This window comes from Mus caroli, chromosome 5 (genome assembly GCF_900094665.2).
Source record: "Mus caroli chromosome 5, CAROLI_EIJ_v1.1, whole genome shotgun sequence".
In the NCBI taxonomy this organism is placed as follows: Eukaryota; Metazoa; Chordata; class Mammalia; order Rodentia; family Muridae; genus Mus; species Mus caroli.
In genome coordinates, this window is record NC_034574.1 from 25,448,560 (window position 1) to 25,464,502 (window position 15,943).

At 49.9% G+C, this 15,943-nt stretch overlaps 2 protein-coding genes across 3 annotated transcripts; one reads left to right on the top strand and one right to left on the bottom strand.

The window, feature by feature from the left end:
- The first annotated feature begins 414 nt into the window (after positions 1-414).
- On the top strand, positions 415-5,427 carry Abhd1 (abhydrolase domain containing 1). The gene is made up of 9 exons (XM_021162079.2): positions 415-599; positions 3,232-3,392; positions 3,699-3,881; positions 4,022-4,067; positions 4,234-4,346; positions 4,446-4,619; positions 4,759-4,807; positions 4,887-5,052; positions 5,152-5,427. The coding sequence occupies exons 1-9, from the start codon at positions 462-464 to the stop codon at positions 5,358-5,360; spliced, it is 1,239 nt and encodes a 412-aa protein (XP_021017738.1). The 5' UTR covers positions 415-461; the 3' UTR covers positions 5,361-5,427.
- Positions 5,378-9,589, bottom strand: Preb (prolactin regulatory element binding). Of its 2 annotated transcripts, XM_021162077.2 has the most exons (9): positions 9,238-9,589; positions 8,503-8,692; positions 7,994-8,214; positions 7,742-7,822; positions 7,504-7,628; positions 7,159-7,332; positions 6,591-6,663; positions 6,259-6,418; positions 5,378-6,058 (listed from the first exon to the last, which is right to left on the bottom strand). In XM_021162077.2, exons 1-9 carry the CDS (start codon positions 9,370-9,372, stop codon positions 5,964-5,966), a joined length of 1,254 nt encoding a protein of 417 aa, XP_021017736.1. In that variant the 5' UTR covers positions 9,373-9,589; the 3' UTR covers positions 5,378-5,963. The 2 variants fall into 2 exon arrangements, with proteins under 2 accessions (XP_021017736.1, XP_021017737.1); XM_021162078.2 differs by lacking the exon at positions 6,259-6,418 and having other exon boundaries at positions 6,005-6,058.
- Positions 9,590-15,943: the final 6,354 nt, after the last annotated feature.

Below are 15,943 nucleotides of genomic sequence, written 5' to 3' on the forward strand. Positions count from 1 at the left end.
TCAGCACTGAGCGGCTGAAACCTGAGTATGTATCAATTTGTTGGGCAGTGCTCGTGCCCAGTGTGTGAGGGTCACGGTGAATGGCTGTACTGTCCTGTGACTGAGCCACAGGAGTGGCTGCGGGACCTTCTCAGGATGTCTGATTCAGCCTTCGCCATCCAGACCGCACGCACCAAGATGGCAGCTGTGGGGGCGCTGCTTGCCCTAGGGATTCAGCGCTTTTCACCACTAAGGGGAAGCGGGAGTGGAGGATCCTGAGTGACTCCGCCACTGCCGCTGGGGCTAGTGAGGCTCAGCAGACAGCCAGACACCGCCCCTCGCCTCAGAACTGGTGGTGGGCGGGGCCGACGGCGGGTGGGACCTGCAGAGGCCTGCCAATGGCTTGCAAGAGGCGGGTGCACGACAAACCGCAAGCGGAAGAGTCAAAGTTCAGGAGCTAGAGGCAGCCGGGAGCCTGGGAAATGGAATACCCCTACACAACCAAGATGCTGAGTTCCTCTCTGAGCCCGCAAAACGGCACCTGGTCAGACACCATCTCTCTGCTCTTAGCTCTTGGCGTTGCTCTCTACTTGGGCTACTACTGGGCATGTGTGCCCCAGGTGGGTGAGGGCCGAGCCATGCCGGCGTGCTTGGGGTACTATAGTCTATGGGGATATTCTCCAGCCTAGGGTCGAGCCCTTTCTGAAAGCTTGCATAGTTGGTTCTGCGGCGCCATGTGAATTTTGCTATTACGACCTACTGGAGAGCTGGTTCTGCCTGTTTTAGATTCTTGGAACCTTCTCCCGACAGCTGGGGTTTTTTTGAGCATAGGAAGGGTGCTCCCCCTATACTGTTGACTGACTTTTGGATAAAGGTGGGGTAGAGGGTATCCTCAAATTTCAGAGGTGAAGGATTTCTGCTTTGCTTTTGTTTTTAGGTGGTCTAAAATATGTAGCTTATGTTCACTAGCTGTACAGGATAGTGGAATGGATGCCTTCGTGGTTCTGGCACCGCTCTGTCAGCTTAGCAGGCCCTCCTCTCTCTTGAGGACTGGCTGAGGTTCCTGCCAAGCTTAGGACAGATGGATAATTCTCTACATACTCAGTCCTGTTCTAAGTTCTAGCCTCCTTGTGTATACAGTGCTGAGAAGTCTTAACAGGTCAATTTGATTTGGTCAATCTGATCAAACTGGAATGTAGATTAAAATAACACAATCTAGATATCCAGGACAGCTAAGGTTTTTATCTCATTAAAACCTACTTAGGTAACTTGAGTCTAACAAGAAAGCTATTGATTCAGCTTGTTATAAAAGATCTCAAGGGGTTAAATGCTTACTCCTGGCTACTGGGAAGGCTGAGACAGAAGGATCACTTGAGCCCAAGAGTTTTGCGCCATTCTGGCCTACAGGTAACATAGCAAGGCCCTGTGCCCATACAGTGGGGTCATGGGGCCCCACTTGTAGATGAAGGTCATGTAAATTGGGAGTGAAGAGGTGATTGAATGCTTACGGGCAGCCAGGTTCTGTTCCCGGCAACTACATGGCACTTCCAGTTCACAACTGTCAGTAACACCCTCCCTGGCTTTCCGGCATATGGGTAGTGCACAAACATGCATGTAGGCAAACACTCCCACACAGTAAATAAAAATAAATCTAAAATATAAATAGCAAAATTTAAAATGTTGAAAATCACATAAAATGCTTACTTTACATAATACCTAGAATGCAGGGAGCATTCAGTAACTTACTTACAAGTTATTATTGTTGATAACCATAATTACTAATTTTGCTTTGCTCTTGTTTGCTCTGTCTCGGGGCAGACCAACTAACCTCTGAGAGTCATAATTCCTTTACTTTTATCAAATAAGGTTGGGATTTGTCTCCACTATAGCACAGTGATTTCATTGTTGTTATTTCAGGGTTTAAGGACCAGGGTCCAAGTCACAGGATAAACTGGGCCTTGTTAGGGTATCATTTGGCTAGCTCCTTCTGAGCAGCATGGCTGTAAGATAGAACAGGATCTAAGTTTCTTACAAGTGCAATTTATGATTTTAAAAACAAACAAACAGACAAACAAACAAACAAACAAACAACCTTCTCCAATGCTGGAGACTGTCCCGGGCTTGCCGCTGAGCCACTGTATCCCAACACAACCCTCCCATTCTGCTCTTAGGCTGGCGTCCTCCAACTCTGTTCAGCACAGTGTCCTTAGGTCTAGGAGGCTAGGCCAGCTCATTTACTTCATGGCTATAAAGAACCAAGCGAAGAGGCAGAAGAGAGTCAGGGCCTGGTGCCCGTCGACCTCGTTTGTCCCCATTGTCCCATCCCTGTGCCCTTTTCTCTAGCTGGCATGAGGAAAGGAAATACTTGCTCACGTCGGGGTGCTTCCTCCTGTAGAGCACAGCCTAAGAACTGGGGCTCCACAAGAGAGTATGAGGTGCCTCTGTAAAAGAAGCCCTTCACACTGAGCACACACACATGAGAGAAATATGTAGGCACTGGGGTGCTAAAATCAGTGGGGTACAGGAGGACTGGAGTGACCCGAGTGAGCCTCAGGGTGACACATTTGGATGAGGCTGCTACAATGCAAAGGCCAAATTGAATGGCAGAGGTATCTTCACCTGTTCAAGAGTCCCAACCAGCACACCAAGGTGACACAAGCCTAGCACAGAGGCAGGAGGGTTACGATGAGTTCAAGGCTCCAGCCACCCAGGGCAGATGTCTCAGCCCTGAAGAGCAGGGACTACTGTCCCTGCACATCAGTTTGTTTCCCAGCATCCATGCTGTAGCTCTCTCAGCTACCTCTAACTCCAGCTCCAAAGGGGCCAACACTTCTCCTGGACCCCACAGATCTGACCTGTGTGCCCATGCTCATAGCAGAGGCACATAATTAGAAATAGAACCAAATCAGACAAAAACTCCAGCTTACCAGCCAGAGGAGCACAGGCCGTACTCTAGCTGCCCACCTGAGCGAGCGGCTTATACTACCTGTTCTAGCACAAGTGGGTTTGAGGAGGGGACAGGCTGAGTGTGGGAGTCAGTACCTAGTCAACTGCCGCAGTCCTTCCTTCAGGGTCAGTCCTGGAGGGGACTGTGGTTTTTGTGGGGTACCATATGCCACTCTAGGCTGAGCTGTGTTGGTTACTTCACTGTGGCAAATCCATCCTTAAGGCTGGATTCCGGGGAGGGGACCACTTACCCTCCAGTGTCTGGGACAGGAAAACAAAGAGGCCAATTGTGTTGTATGATTATAGAGGCCTCGTCTGGTGGCTGGGCCCCAGTTTCTAGCCTTCCTGGAGCAACACTGTCCAGTCACTGTGGAGACTTTCTACCCGACACTGTGGTGCTTTGAGGGACGGCTGCAAACCATCTTTCGAGTCCTCCTGCAGTCTCAGCCTATGGTCCCTTACCGGAGGTAAGAAGGGTCAGGACCAGGAACACAAAGCTGCACGTCTCTAAGGGAAACTGACCACCTCTTTAAATGAAGGTAATCTTTGTCCCAAAGCATGAGTCTCTACGTATGGAAAGGCTCTTTACTCGCACCACTCAAGGTTAACAGTCCAATCTAGCTGGTCACCTTGCTGTTTTATATGAAGCGTGCCTTCAAGTGATACCCATGACAAACAGCAGAGCTTGTGGGCGAGTCAGAGGGTAGAGCTTCGACATGCAGAAGTGCAACTCCTCATAACATCTTTGTGTCGCAATCTCTCCTAAACCCCAGTGAAATCCTCCAGACCCCAGATGGAGGCCAGTTCCTTCTAGACTGGGCTGAGCAGCCTAACAGCACTCACTACCCGGACCCTACTACCCAGCCCATAGTACTGCTGCTTCCAGGCATCAGTGGCAGTAGCCAGGAGCCGTACATCTTACACCTAGTTAACCAAGCTCTGAAGGATGGCTATAGGTAAGGACGGGGTACAGAACTTGGGAAGGGCAAAAGTACATCTGACCCTGATATGGTGCTCTCTGACAGGGCCTTTCTGAAGACTATCGGGGGAGGGTCTTCTTGGGAGGGCTTGGCTCACACTCCTATCCTTACCCCAGGGCTGTTGTATTTAATAACCGAGGATGCCGAGGGGAAGAGCTGCTGGTGAGTACCCTCCTCCTTTGTGGTGGCCCTGTCCCTGTTCCCTTTAGAGACCACTGGCCCTAGGGCTCTACCCACTTACCAACCCCCTACCCTTCCTGAGCCCTTCCACTTGGCTGCCTTCTGGCAAGAGCCTCCCTCCCTAGTCAACGACCCACTTTGCCCTCAGACTCACAGGGCTTACTGTGCCAGCAACACTGAAGACCTAGAAACAGTTGTGAAGCACATAAAACGTCGCTACTCCCAAGCTCCACTGCTGGCTGTGGGCATCTCTTTTGGAGGGTAATAGTTGCCTGGGTTTGTTCACCTTGTCTTTTTCTCCTCTTCTGTCCCAGTGTTCCCATGCCAACACTTTCCATGGCCCTGCATCCAATTTTACAGGATACTGGTGCTTAACTACCTGGCACAGACTGGGAAGGCTGGAGGCTTGGTCGCAGGACTGACCATGTCTGCATGTTGGGATTCCTTTGAGACCGTTGACTCCTTGGAGACCCCACTCAACTCACTGCTCTTCAATCAGCCACTCACTGCTGGACTCTGCCGGCTTGTGGCCAGGTAGGATAGCAGATGGCAGGCTCTGCCAGTGCTTGGGTCCATTCCAATCTGGGCTTTCTTGAGGAGGTAAGAAGACAGAAGCTGTGCGCTCTGGGTTAGGTGCAGGAGTTCAGACAAACCCTGATGTATTCTTTTCCAGGAACCGAAAGCCAATTGAAAAGGTGCTGGATGTGGACTTTGCGATAAAGGTATCTTCCGACCACCCCCCACCCCAGTGTTGGTCTCCTACCTTCTAATATTATAGCCTACCATGCCTCTACCACACAGGCCCGCACGATCCGCCAGCTGGATGAGCGCTACACATCTGTGGCTTTTGGGTATAAAGACTGTGCGGCTTATTACCAAGCCGCAAGCCCAAGAACCAAGGTAGATGCCATCCACACCCCTGTTCTCTGCCTCAATGCAGCAGATGACCCCTTCTCCCCAGTCCATGGTGAGTGCATGGTGAGCTACGGAGCCATAGATGAGGGTTGAGGTATGAGCCTGGGTTCTCATTCCTGGACGGCTTTCTGACCTCCTGACTCCCTTCCAGCCTTCCCTCTGCAGGCTGCCCAGAAGTCTCCCTATGTGGCCCTGCTCATCACAGCTCGGGGTGGCCACATTGGCTTCCTGGAAGGGCTGCTGCCCTGGCAACACTGTTACATGAACCGCGTACTACATCAGTATGCCCAAGCCATCTTCCAGCACTCAGTGGAGCTACCTGACCTGGGAGTACTCACTCCTGAAGATGGAAAGAGCTGACAAGAGGACTGCTGGGCTCTCGGTTCAATTGTTCTCTCTTTATTAAATATCAACTCTTCCTGCCTAACGAGCTGAGGTTCCCTTTCCTCAGGCTGCAGTAGACCCTCCAGGAACTCACTATGTGTCTAGCCTGACTGGCTTGGTGCTACCCACAGAAGGCCACAGATCACCGCTATCGGGGTCCTCTTTGTGCCTCTTCCTACCCTAACAGCAAGTGCCAGTACAGGCTTTGTCTCAACAAAGCCAAGGCCCTTGTATGAAGAGGAGAAACAGTTTCTGTAGGAAGGATGGCAATGTCTCCAGGCTCTTGGGCATCTTCACATGCTTCTAGAAAAGGAAGAGCTGAGCTCTGGAGCCCTGGGAGGGAGGCAAGAGGGAGCGAGGCAGGCACTGTGGCCTGAGCTTCAGACCACAATGTCCTAAGTGGATCCACAGGTGAAGGCAGGGCTCCCAAGACCCAGAGTGATCGAGAGGCCACCGGCAAGTGTGAGCTGAGGGACAAGCAGTACCCATCAGTTTCATCAGATGCAGCTTCAGTCGTGGGGCTCAGTGATTCTGCTCTGGAAGGCGGCACTGTCCAAGGCTGATTCCCATTGCTCTAGGTTAGAGAAATCCCGGGAAGGCAGTCTGGAGCAGCAGGATGGTCACAATAATAAGGCCGACACACAGCAGGAGCAGAAGCCATACAGGAACACTCCCTGTGGGTAGGGCAAGGGAAGAAATGAGTGGGCAAAGATGCTTTGGAGCTTGAAAACCAGAACCTTTAACCTCTTTCATTCAAGGAAGGGCAGGTGGATGGATAAAAACAGTCCATTTTCCAGGGGCCAATTTTTGCTATAGCTAAAGATGAAGTGGTACCCTCCCTGCCAACACACACACACACAAAACAATGACTCACGCCGTGAAGGCAGCAGGTGCAACTGGCAACGACTATCCACAGCCACAGAGAAAAGAGCAGTTTCATGGGGCCCAAGGAGCTTTGGACCACAACCCTTCTCAGGTAGAAAGGTCACATCTGTTACCACAATGCCATGGGCCTCCTTCACATAATACAGGCGCTGGGGGAGAAAGCAGTGAGGAAAGCCTAGTTGGAAGCTACCTTCGGGAAAACACGCTCCACAGTCCTAACAGGCTTCCCCTGTGGACTGGGCCAGATCCTTCTTGTGTCATCAGGGCAGACAGAGTAAGCTTGTAACCCTCCCATGGGGATGTGCCAACCGCTGCCATTACCTGGAGAGAGAAAGCTATGTAGATGGCGACAGAGCCAGTGACCGTGCCTAGGCCTAGGAAGGTACCCGATTCACTGTAACATACAACAGAGGATTCACTGTAACATACAACAGGATTCACTGTAACATACAACAGAGGGTTCACTGTAACACACAACAGAGGATTCACTGTAACATACAACAGAGGATTCACAGTAACATACAACAGGATTCACTGTAACACACAACAGAGGATTCACTGTAACAAAAGAGGGTTCACTGTAACACACAACAGAGGATTCACTGTAACATACAACAGAGGATTCACTGTAACACACACAGAGGATTCACTGTAACATACAACAGAGGATTCACTGTAACACACAACAGAGGATTCACTGTAACATACAACACAGGATTCACTGTAACATACAACAGAGGGTTTACTGTAACACACAACAGAGGGTTCATTGCTCTGAAGTTTGTGCAAACTCCCTCCCCACAACAGTGGTCCTCCAGAGACTGAGTCAGGACTCATTCCCCAGCTCCCTCAAGCGCCCACCATCCAACCAAGCAGTAGGACTTCACACCTGACACTGAGGCAGGAAATGACCTCATGGCCACAGGACCTGGTCCGAAGAGGCAAGAAGGTGGAACTGTCCCAGGCTGTGAGGTAGCAGGGTGGGGGCTGACGTAGGCGCTTGTGGGGTATCTGCACTGTGAAGAGTCGCAGCCCACCGAGCTGATCTGGAACCTGCCCAAACCTGGAGGCCAGGCAAAAGGCTTTCAGTTCCTGTCAGCACTCATGATTGTGCCCTGCACCCTGGTCACACCTGGAACAACCTCCAACAAGGCTCCAGCCATGGCCAGCTCCTTCTGTCTTTTCCCATTTCCCAGCTGAGGTGTGCCTGCCAGCCACCCTGTGACCTGCACACCTGCAGGCCTGGTAGCGGTATGGTGTATTAGAAGAGGCTGGTCCATTCTCTTGCCACTGTAGCTGTGTCACCAGTTGATCCTTCTGCCACACAGAGGCCTTAAAGTCCCAGCCCACTGTAACCAGCTGGGGAAGAGTAAAGATCCCAAAGATGGACAGTTAGGACAGCTATGTACTGTGCAAGGCACACAACCGGCTCTGCCTTTCTGCACCAGCATCCCACATCTCCACCTCCTTACCTTGCCATCAGGACCCAAAGTCAAATCTCCAATCTCCCCTTCATGGGCTTTGAACTCCAGAACTTTCTCCAGGCTAGGTACCTACAGCCAAGACAGTATCACAGTTACAGACCAGACAGCGAGAACACTGAAATCCCCACCCCTCTTACCCCAATGGCCACTCCTAAGTTTCACAGAATGCATATTCAGATTCTCACAAGTTTGGTGTTATTGCAACTAACGTTCGCCTCCCTGAAGCCCCTAAAACCACACCTTCCAGACACGGACATGACCGTCAGTCCCTCCGGTGGCAAGCAGGGTGTTATCATGGTTGAAGCACACAACTTTCTGCAGCGGTTCATTGCTGAAGTCTGTCTGTACTGCCTCCAAATTCTTTACTCTGAGTTCAACCCCTTCCGGGTGAACTTGTGCTCCCGGTTTCTTCTCTGCTGGAGGAGCCCCCTTTCTCTGTCGAGGTCCCTGCTCCTTGGAACCTGCAACACAAACAATTTGCCAGGAACCAGATTCCTTTGTTGTTGTTTTTTAAGACAGGGATTTGCTAGGCACCCCAGGCTAGCCTTAAATATCCTCTTGCCTCCACTCCTAAGCTCTGAGACTACAGCTATGCACCACCACCCTCACAGATGGACCTGAGCATCTGTATTAACTAGTACCAGTCCTCTAGTGACCCAAGTACAGACTTCAAAGTGACCACTGCCCCACACGTAATCTCTCATTTTTGGAGACCAAGAATTAGAGCGACTTTTTCCAAAGCTCTTCACCTGACTTCTCCGCTTTACTGCCCTTCTGTTGATGGACCTGGAAACGAAGAAGCTGACACTGGGCATCCTGTCCGGCAGCAAGAATGTCACCAGCAAGCGCCAAATTCATGGTGGCCCGTGTCTCCGTGTCATGAGAGTGCAGCAAGGAAGCGCTCAGGCACCCGTTGATCAGCTCTAGCTGCAGAAAATGCTGTGAGGGCAAAGTGGGCAAAGTTCAGGCCAGCCCGGAAGTCACATTAAATCCTAGTCTCTCTCAGTTGTACCTTTGCTTCCCGCACCTCCAGCTCATATTTTTTGTTTATTTTGTTTCTTTGGTTGTTGTTGCTGTTGCTTAGAGCTGTATTCTCTTACTGGTGCTTCTTAATTCGTACAGCAAGCAGGGTTTAGATTACTAGGTCCAGTTTACAGAAAGAAAAGAATTCCGTCTCCAGCTGCTTGAAGATGGACAAGACAATGTGCCTTCCTGGAAAAGGCCAGCGTAAGAGCCCTGGACCGGCTCTCGTAATCCGGCGTGGACAGTCCAGGATTCACAGACCTGCACAGCTTTCAGTCTAATTTTGGCTGTCTCAACCACTCTGCTCAGGTGAAACCAGCACCCGAGCGCAATCCTGGGTGTTCCCGCTAGAAATGGGCAGGGACTAAATCAGGGGTACTGCTCACCTCTGCATCCCCCGGCCACCCTGGAATCTCCCTGGGCCACGGTATAACCTGTTCCCAGTGGCCCTGCGTTCTCACCACGCCATTCTTTATGCCGGTCTTGGCAGCTCCTCCTCCGCCCGCAGCGATGAGCAGCCCAGTCTTGGGGTCTATCCGAAGCGCGTACAACGGGAACGGGGCCCGGTACAGCTCCACACCCCGGCGCCGGCCCATCCTGCCCGCACGTTCACCGCCAACCCCGCGGAACCCACGACATGCCGCGCCTCGCCTCCGAAAGCTGAGGAACTTGGTGCTAGAGTTTCCCGGAAGACTGCCGACCCCTCTCAGCACTGGACCTGCCACCACTCAAACCACCGCAAGCAGGCGATCTGCGCCCGCGCGGCCGACTGGGTCTTGCAGGCGTTCAGTGCGCACGCGCCGCGCTCCTGGGCTCTCTCTGCGCAAGCGCAAGACGCCAATCCGCGTCAGCACTAGCGGGACGCGCTGTCACGGAACCCTGGCGTCGGATCCGGGTCCTAGCCCCGAGAGACGACGAAGCTGCCATCTTTGTGTGGGGCGTGGGAGGTGGGGCTAGAAGAGATAACTGAAGATCAATAAATCGAATTTAAAAGTTCTCGGACTGGGACAGTCCCCACTTCAGGAGAGATACACAGACTCGTACAAGCGGGGCCTTTGTTTGTTACTCCAAGGAGGAAATGGGTTCTCCCGGGTCGCGTGGAGGACAGACATTCCAAAACAGATTCACTGCTTCCTAATATCCTAAAATGAAGAAATCAGTCTCCACTTTGAGAGCATCCTCCGCGGTTGATTGGACTCTTTCTTACGGCTTGACATCCACTTCTGGAACATCGAACTCATGGGACTGGCAAGACTTGAGACTAGGCACAAAAACCTACAAAATCCCAGATAAACTGGGCTATTTGGTTACCCTACTATTTAAGTGTTTTTGGAACATGTTCACATTATAGAGATGTAAGGACCATTATTTGAATATGGTTTATACTATAGTATTTGATGTCTTTTGCGATTCATAATGAGCCCCAGTCAACCATACATGAGTCTATACTACTATGGTGTCTTTTGGACCCATATACAGTTGAACAAACCACGTGATTAGAAGAAGCCAATTTTAGGCCCATTTACTAGCCTTCAGGGAGGAGAGAGGAACTTGACACTGAATTCAGTCACCAGTGGCCAGTATGTGCCCATATGATGAAATACTTATTTTTAAAACAACCCTAGACAATAGGGATCAATGAGCTCCTGGGTTGGTGGTCTCATGTAGGTGCTGGATGAATGGATGGTGTGCCCGGCGAGGGCAAAGAAACACTGCATCCCTCACTCTTTATCCTCCATGTACCTTGCCCTACACATCTCTTCCCTTCTGCTAATCCTGGTTCTATCCTTTATGGCAGAAGAGTAATCCTAAGGAAGATGGAAGTGAGCTCTGTGTGCTGTTCTGACAACTTACCAGACTGACAGAGGAAGTCACAGGGACTTCTTCCCAGCCTGTTGTTTAGAAGTACAAATGGTCAGGACTCAAAGCTGGAGACACTGGAAACGATCCTTTAGGATCAGTCCCTTTGATTTATGGGATCCATACAGTGTGAACACCTGTGGGTGGGTGGTGTTAGAAATTCCGTTCCATTGTTGGACACCTAGTTGGTGTCTTAGAATTGGAGGTGTGTCTGAAAACACTCCATATTTGGTTTCAGAGATGTCCTAAGAAGCAGAACTTCTCACTGTGTAAATGAAAAATGACTAGGCAAACTCCAGTTCACATTGGCCACTTCTCTTATTTTGTGTCAGTTCCTGTTTGTAGAACACTGTTGAGCAAGTGAAAGGAAGGTCGCTAAGCACCTGGCAGCCAGGCTCTAATGCAGTTGTTTTGGTTTGATGGTCATTTCCTGTTGTAGATATTATCTACCACATACTCTTCCCACCCAAATTCCTCCAACTCTAGGCAAGAACATCATGTGCTATTTCTTGTGAACATTCTACTGCAAATGGTTGTTGAGGGGATGGATAAACACTCTAACTGGGGTTGGCTAAGAAAGTTTGATCCTGATGCCTTTCCATCCCTTTTGTTTTTGTCGGGGGTGGGGGTGAGGGTGGGGGTGGAGCTCATGCCCTGTGGTGCATGTGCACTCTCAGAGATCATCTTTCAGGGTTGATGACAACTTCCCACCTCTTTTCCTTACTGAAGTGTACAAATTTATCACTGAGCCAAGCAACTTACACTTGTAGTGCTGATAAACACCAACTTGGGTTCCTAGACCAGGCTGCCCAAATCTCCAGAGGTGAAAACTTCCAGCTCTACCTGGTAGGACTGCTCCTTGGCTGAGATTCAATATAAGCTGTGGACCATGATGTGTGCGTCCTTACAGATCCAGCCTGGCTGTCTGCCAGGGGCAACACTTGTAGAGAGAGATATGCCTGGTTTTGTTACCAGTTTTCAACAGAACCTTTGGCGAATAGTTGCCTTTTATTTATTTATTTTTTTTAAGATTTATTTATTGATTATATGTAAGTACACTGTAGCTGTTTTCAGACACTCCAGAAGAGGGCGCCAGATCTCGTTACGGATGGTTGTGAGCCACCATGTGGTTGCTGGGATTTGAACTCTGGACCTTCAGAAGAGCAGTCGGGTGCTCTTACCCACTGAGCCATCTCACCAGCCCGTCTTTTATTTTTGTTTATGGGCCAGAAATCACTTGATTCTGAAACTGTCGTGAGAAGACAAGTTGAGAAACCAAGTCAAGTGGTCAGCCCACAAGGGCAGAAGTCAAAAAGCCAGAGGTTAAGTGGACAGCCCACAAGGGCAGAGGGAAGAACAGTTTATCTTTATTTTTTGTTTGTTTGTCTGTTTGTTTGCTTTTCTTTTTACTTGTTTTTTCCCAGACAGGGTTTCTCTGTGTAGTCCTGGCTGTACTGGAGCTCACTCCTTATCAGTCTGGTCTTCATAGAGATCCCCCTGCCTCTGCTTCCTGAGCGCAGGGATTAAAGGGACTAGGGTGTCCTCAAACTCCTAGATAGAAAGGCATATGCCACCATGCCTGGCCTGCTTTTTGTGTTTTTGTTAGTTCAGTTTTGGTTATTTGAGGCAAGGTTTCTCTGTGTATCCCTTGCTGTCCTGGAACTCTCTCTGGAGACCAGGGTGGCATTGAACTCACAGAGATCCACCTGCCTTTGCCTCCCACGTGCTGGGATTAAAGGCTTGAGTCACTGTGGAGTACATAGGTTGCACTACCAGATCAAACCCCAGGAATCTCAGGGATCTGAGACAGTAGGAGTGGGGTTGCCTCCTCCCAGTCTCTCATGCCTGCTCTGGAACAAGTAACCATGGCCACCAACTGAGAGGGCCTTGGGCACTCAGTCATGTATCATAGCACCGCTAGTTCTTCTCCATATGAATGAAGGCTCTAGATAGCCTTAGCCTGCAGCCAATGACCTTCTTGAATATTCTCACACCTTTACCCCAGAAGGTATATAATCCCCGGTTCACCCCGGAAAAAAGTGTATGAATCCGCATCCACTCCCAATAAAGTAATATGAACAAGCACGGATTGTCTCAGAGAGCTGCTTCATTACCGATCACCATGGGAAAGGCCTTTGCCTAAATGAACTGCTGTGACATCATGACTCCAGAAGAAGACCCTTTCCCTTCAGCACTCTCTCCCAACTGGACAAATCCTGCTCATCCCTGGTCCCCTTCCTGCCTGGTATGCAGACTCGCCTGAGTAGAGATGAGGACCTTGGACTCTTGTTCCTGACTTCCTCTCCAGGCAGTATATCTGCAACACCCTGGTACCCAGAGAGGAGGCCAGGAACCACAGCACTTATCCCAGACCCCACTCATCCCTTCAGGTCTGGAGAGCAGCAGCAGCAGCAGCAGCAGCACACTGACCCCTGAAGGGAAACACAGGGTATGGACTCCCATTCCAAATTTTGCCTCTGGCCTTCTCTGGGCCAGCATACTGTGAATACTGGTGATGCCCTAATACCCCTGGTAGAGAGGCAGAACTTGGTACCACACACAGCCACCACCCCTGGTGTGGACCACAGTGTGAGGACACAGAGCACATGTGGGGAATTGGAGAGAGAGCATATGAGTGCATACATGACAGGGGTTTTAAAGATGTAGTTATTCATTTTATGTGTATGCATACTCTATCTGCATGTACACCTGCATGCCAGAAGAGGGCATGAGATCCCATTACAGATGGTTGTGAACCACCATGTGGTTGCTGGGAATAGAGCTCAAGACCTCTGAAAAAGCAGTCAGTGCTCTTAATGGCTGAGCCATCTTTCCAGCCCACAAGACAGGCTTTTAATGAAAACATTCCAGCTGGGCTATGGAGCGACACCTCAGGGACTAAGAGGATTTGCTGCCTGTCTTATTTATGTGTTTCTATTGCTGTAGTGAAACACCACGACCAGGAGCAACTTGGGGAGGGAGGGTTTAATTAGCTTACATGTCCATATTACTGCTCATCCTTGAAAGAAATCAGGGTAGGAATCTGAAGGAAATCAGGCTAGGAATCTGAAGACAGGAGCTGACACAAAGGCCATCGAGGAGTCCTGTTTACTGGCGTGTTCCTCATGACTTAATCTGACTGCTTTCTCATAGCATCCAGGGTTACCAGACCAAGGAAATTCCCACCCACAGTGTTCTGAGCCCTCCCCCATTGATCACTAATTACAATGCCCTAGAGACTTGTCTACAATGAATCTTACGGAGACATTTTCTCAGCTGAGGTTCCCTCCTCTCAGATGTCTATGACTGTGTCAAAACTGACTTTCAATTAGCCACACAGTGCCCTTGCAAAGAGGGCCTGAGTTTAGTTCCTAGCACCCACAATGGGCAACTCACAACCTGCTGTAACATCGATTCCAAGGAACCCTTTGCCCTACACTAGTACCTGCACTTCCAGTGCAAACCCATGCAGAGACACACCATTAAACATAAGAACCTTCATAAATAAATAAAAACACTCAGTGGTAATGGCATTGATCCATTTGTTTATTTACTTTATTTTTATGAAAGAGCTGTAGTTTATTAGAAGACACTTGACCTAGGCCTTGAGAATGAAGGTTAAGAGAAAGAGAGAGGCTCAGGAGAAAGTAGCAGGGTCCCATGCAGATGAAGCTGGTCTTGAACTCCTTAGGTAGCTGAAGATGGCTTTGAACTTTAGGTCTTCCAGCTGCCAGAGCCTGACTTCAGTGGTTCCAAGAATACACCACAGCTCCTTGCTTATGAGGATCCAGCCCAGCGCTTAGCGTGTTTGAGGCAAGCATCCTTACACCTGGGCTATGTCCCCAGCCCAGATTTTTGTCCCCATTTGAGGAAGGGCAGAGCCTTCCCCACTAACCTCCATCACAAGCCCTACTATGCGATACGGTTGTGCTGCGGGTTAAGGATCATAAACTTTGGAGGTTAAATTCAATTCATAGGAGTGATGGCATCTGACCTTTCACATCCCAGGGTTAGAAATGTGCACCTGACCCCCCCCCCCCAACAAAACCAGTACCGCTGACAAATGCAATGTCAAAGAGTTTATTGTATCAGGGCAACATGTCTGGCATGGTTTCATCGTCACCATAGAGACCAAACATTCTTTTGTTTGCTTGTTTGTTTGTTTGTTTTGTTTTTTCAAGACAGGGTTTCTCTGTATAGCCCTGGCTGTCCTGGAACTCACTTTGTAGACCAGGCTGGCCTCGAACTCAGAAATCCGCCTGCCTCTGCCTCATCTTCACATTCTTAGAGAGCCTGTTCTATGAAGATGGGACAGTGTGATACCCTCTTACTATTTAATTTACTATCGTGGGTGCTGACGGAGCAGGGCTGAAGCAGAACCTAGAATAAAGCTGCTGTCACTCACCAAAAGCCACTGCCGAAGCCATGAAGCCTACCTTCCATGGGCTGGACCAGTACCAGCTGGAATTAGAAAGCACATCTGAGGACTGGGGAGAAGCACCTTGCATGTTCTTATGTGTCTGTTGCCTGCATCCTCTAGGAAGCCTACTGGGAGCAGTATGCAGAATCTGCCCTACTGTGTCCAGCTCCTGGAGAACGGACTGAAGCACAGAGCTGAGACAGAGTTTTCAGAGATCATTCTCCAAAACCATGTCACCGGGCTGTGGATACTCCTGCATCCAGGTGGCGCCAGGTCAGCAGTGAGACCCAAGCCCATCATGGCCCGAGCTACACACTCAGAGGATGTTCATCATGTAAAAGCCCTTCAGGACCAGCTCTCCAAGAGCCCTGGTGTCTTCTCTGCTGCCTGCAGGAATGTTCCTACAAGATACTGGCATGCTAGCAATGGCCCCTGCACTGCTGGCTTGGGAATCACAGCTCCATCCATTGTTCTCCCCCTGCTCTTATTTACTGGGCCTTTGTACATGTATTTTTGTGACTTTACTTCCTTGCTCTTTGTTGTTCCTGTTCCTCCTCCTCCTCCTCCTCCTCCTCCTCCTCCTCCTCCTCCTCCTCCTCCTCCTCCTCCTCCTCCCCCTCTTCTCCTTTTTCTTCCGGGAAGAAACTACTAAGCTGCCCTGAAACACACTCTGTAGCCCAAGCTGGCCCCAACATTGAAGTGATATTCTCCTTGCTCTCTTCTCTTCCTTTCTGTCTTTCTCTCTTCCTTCATTTTTTTTTAAGATTTATTTATTTATTATAATTAGAGGGAGCCAGATCTCATTACAGATGGTTGTGAGCCACCATGTGGTTGCTGGGATTTGAACTCTGGACCTTCGGAAGAGCAGTCGGGTGCTCTTACCCACT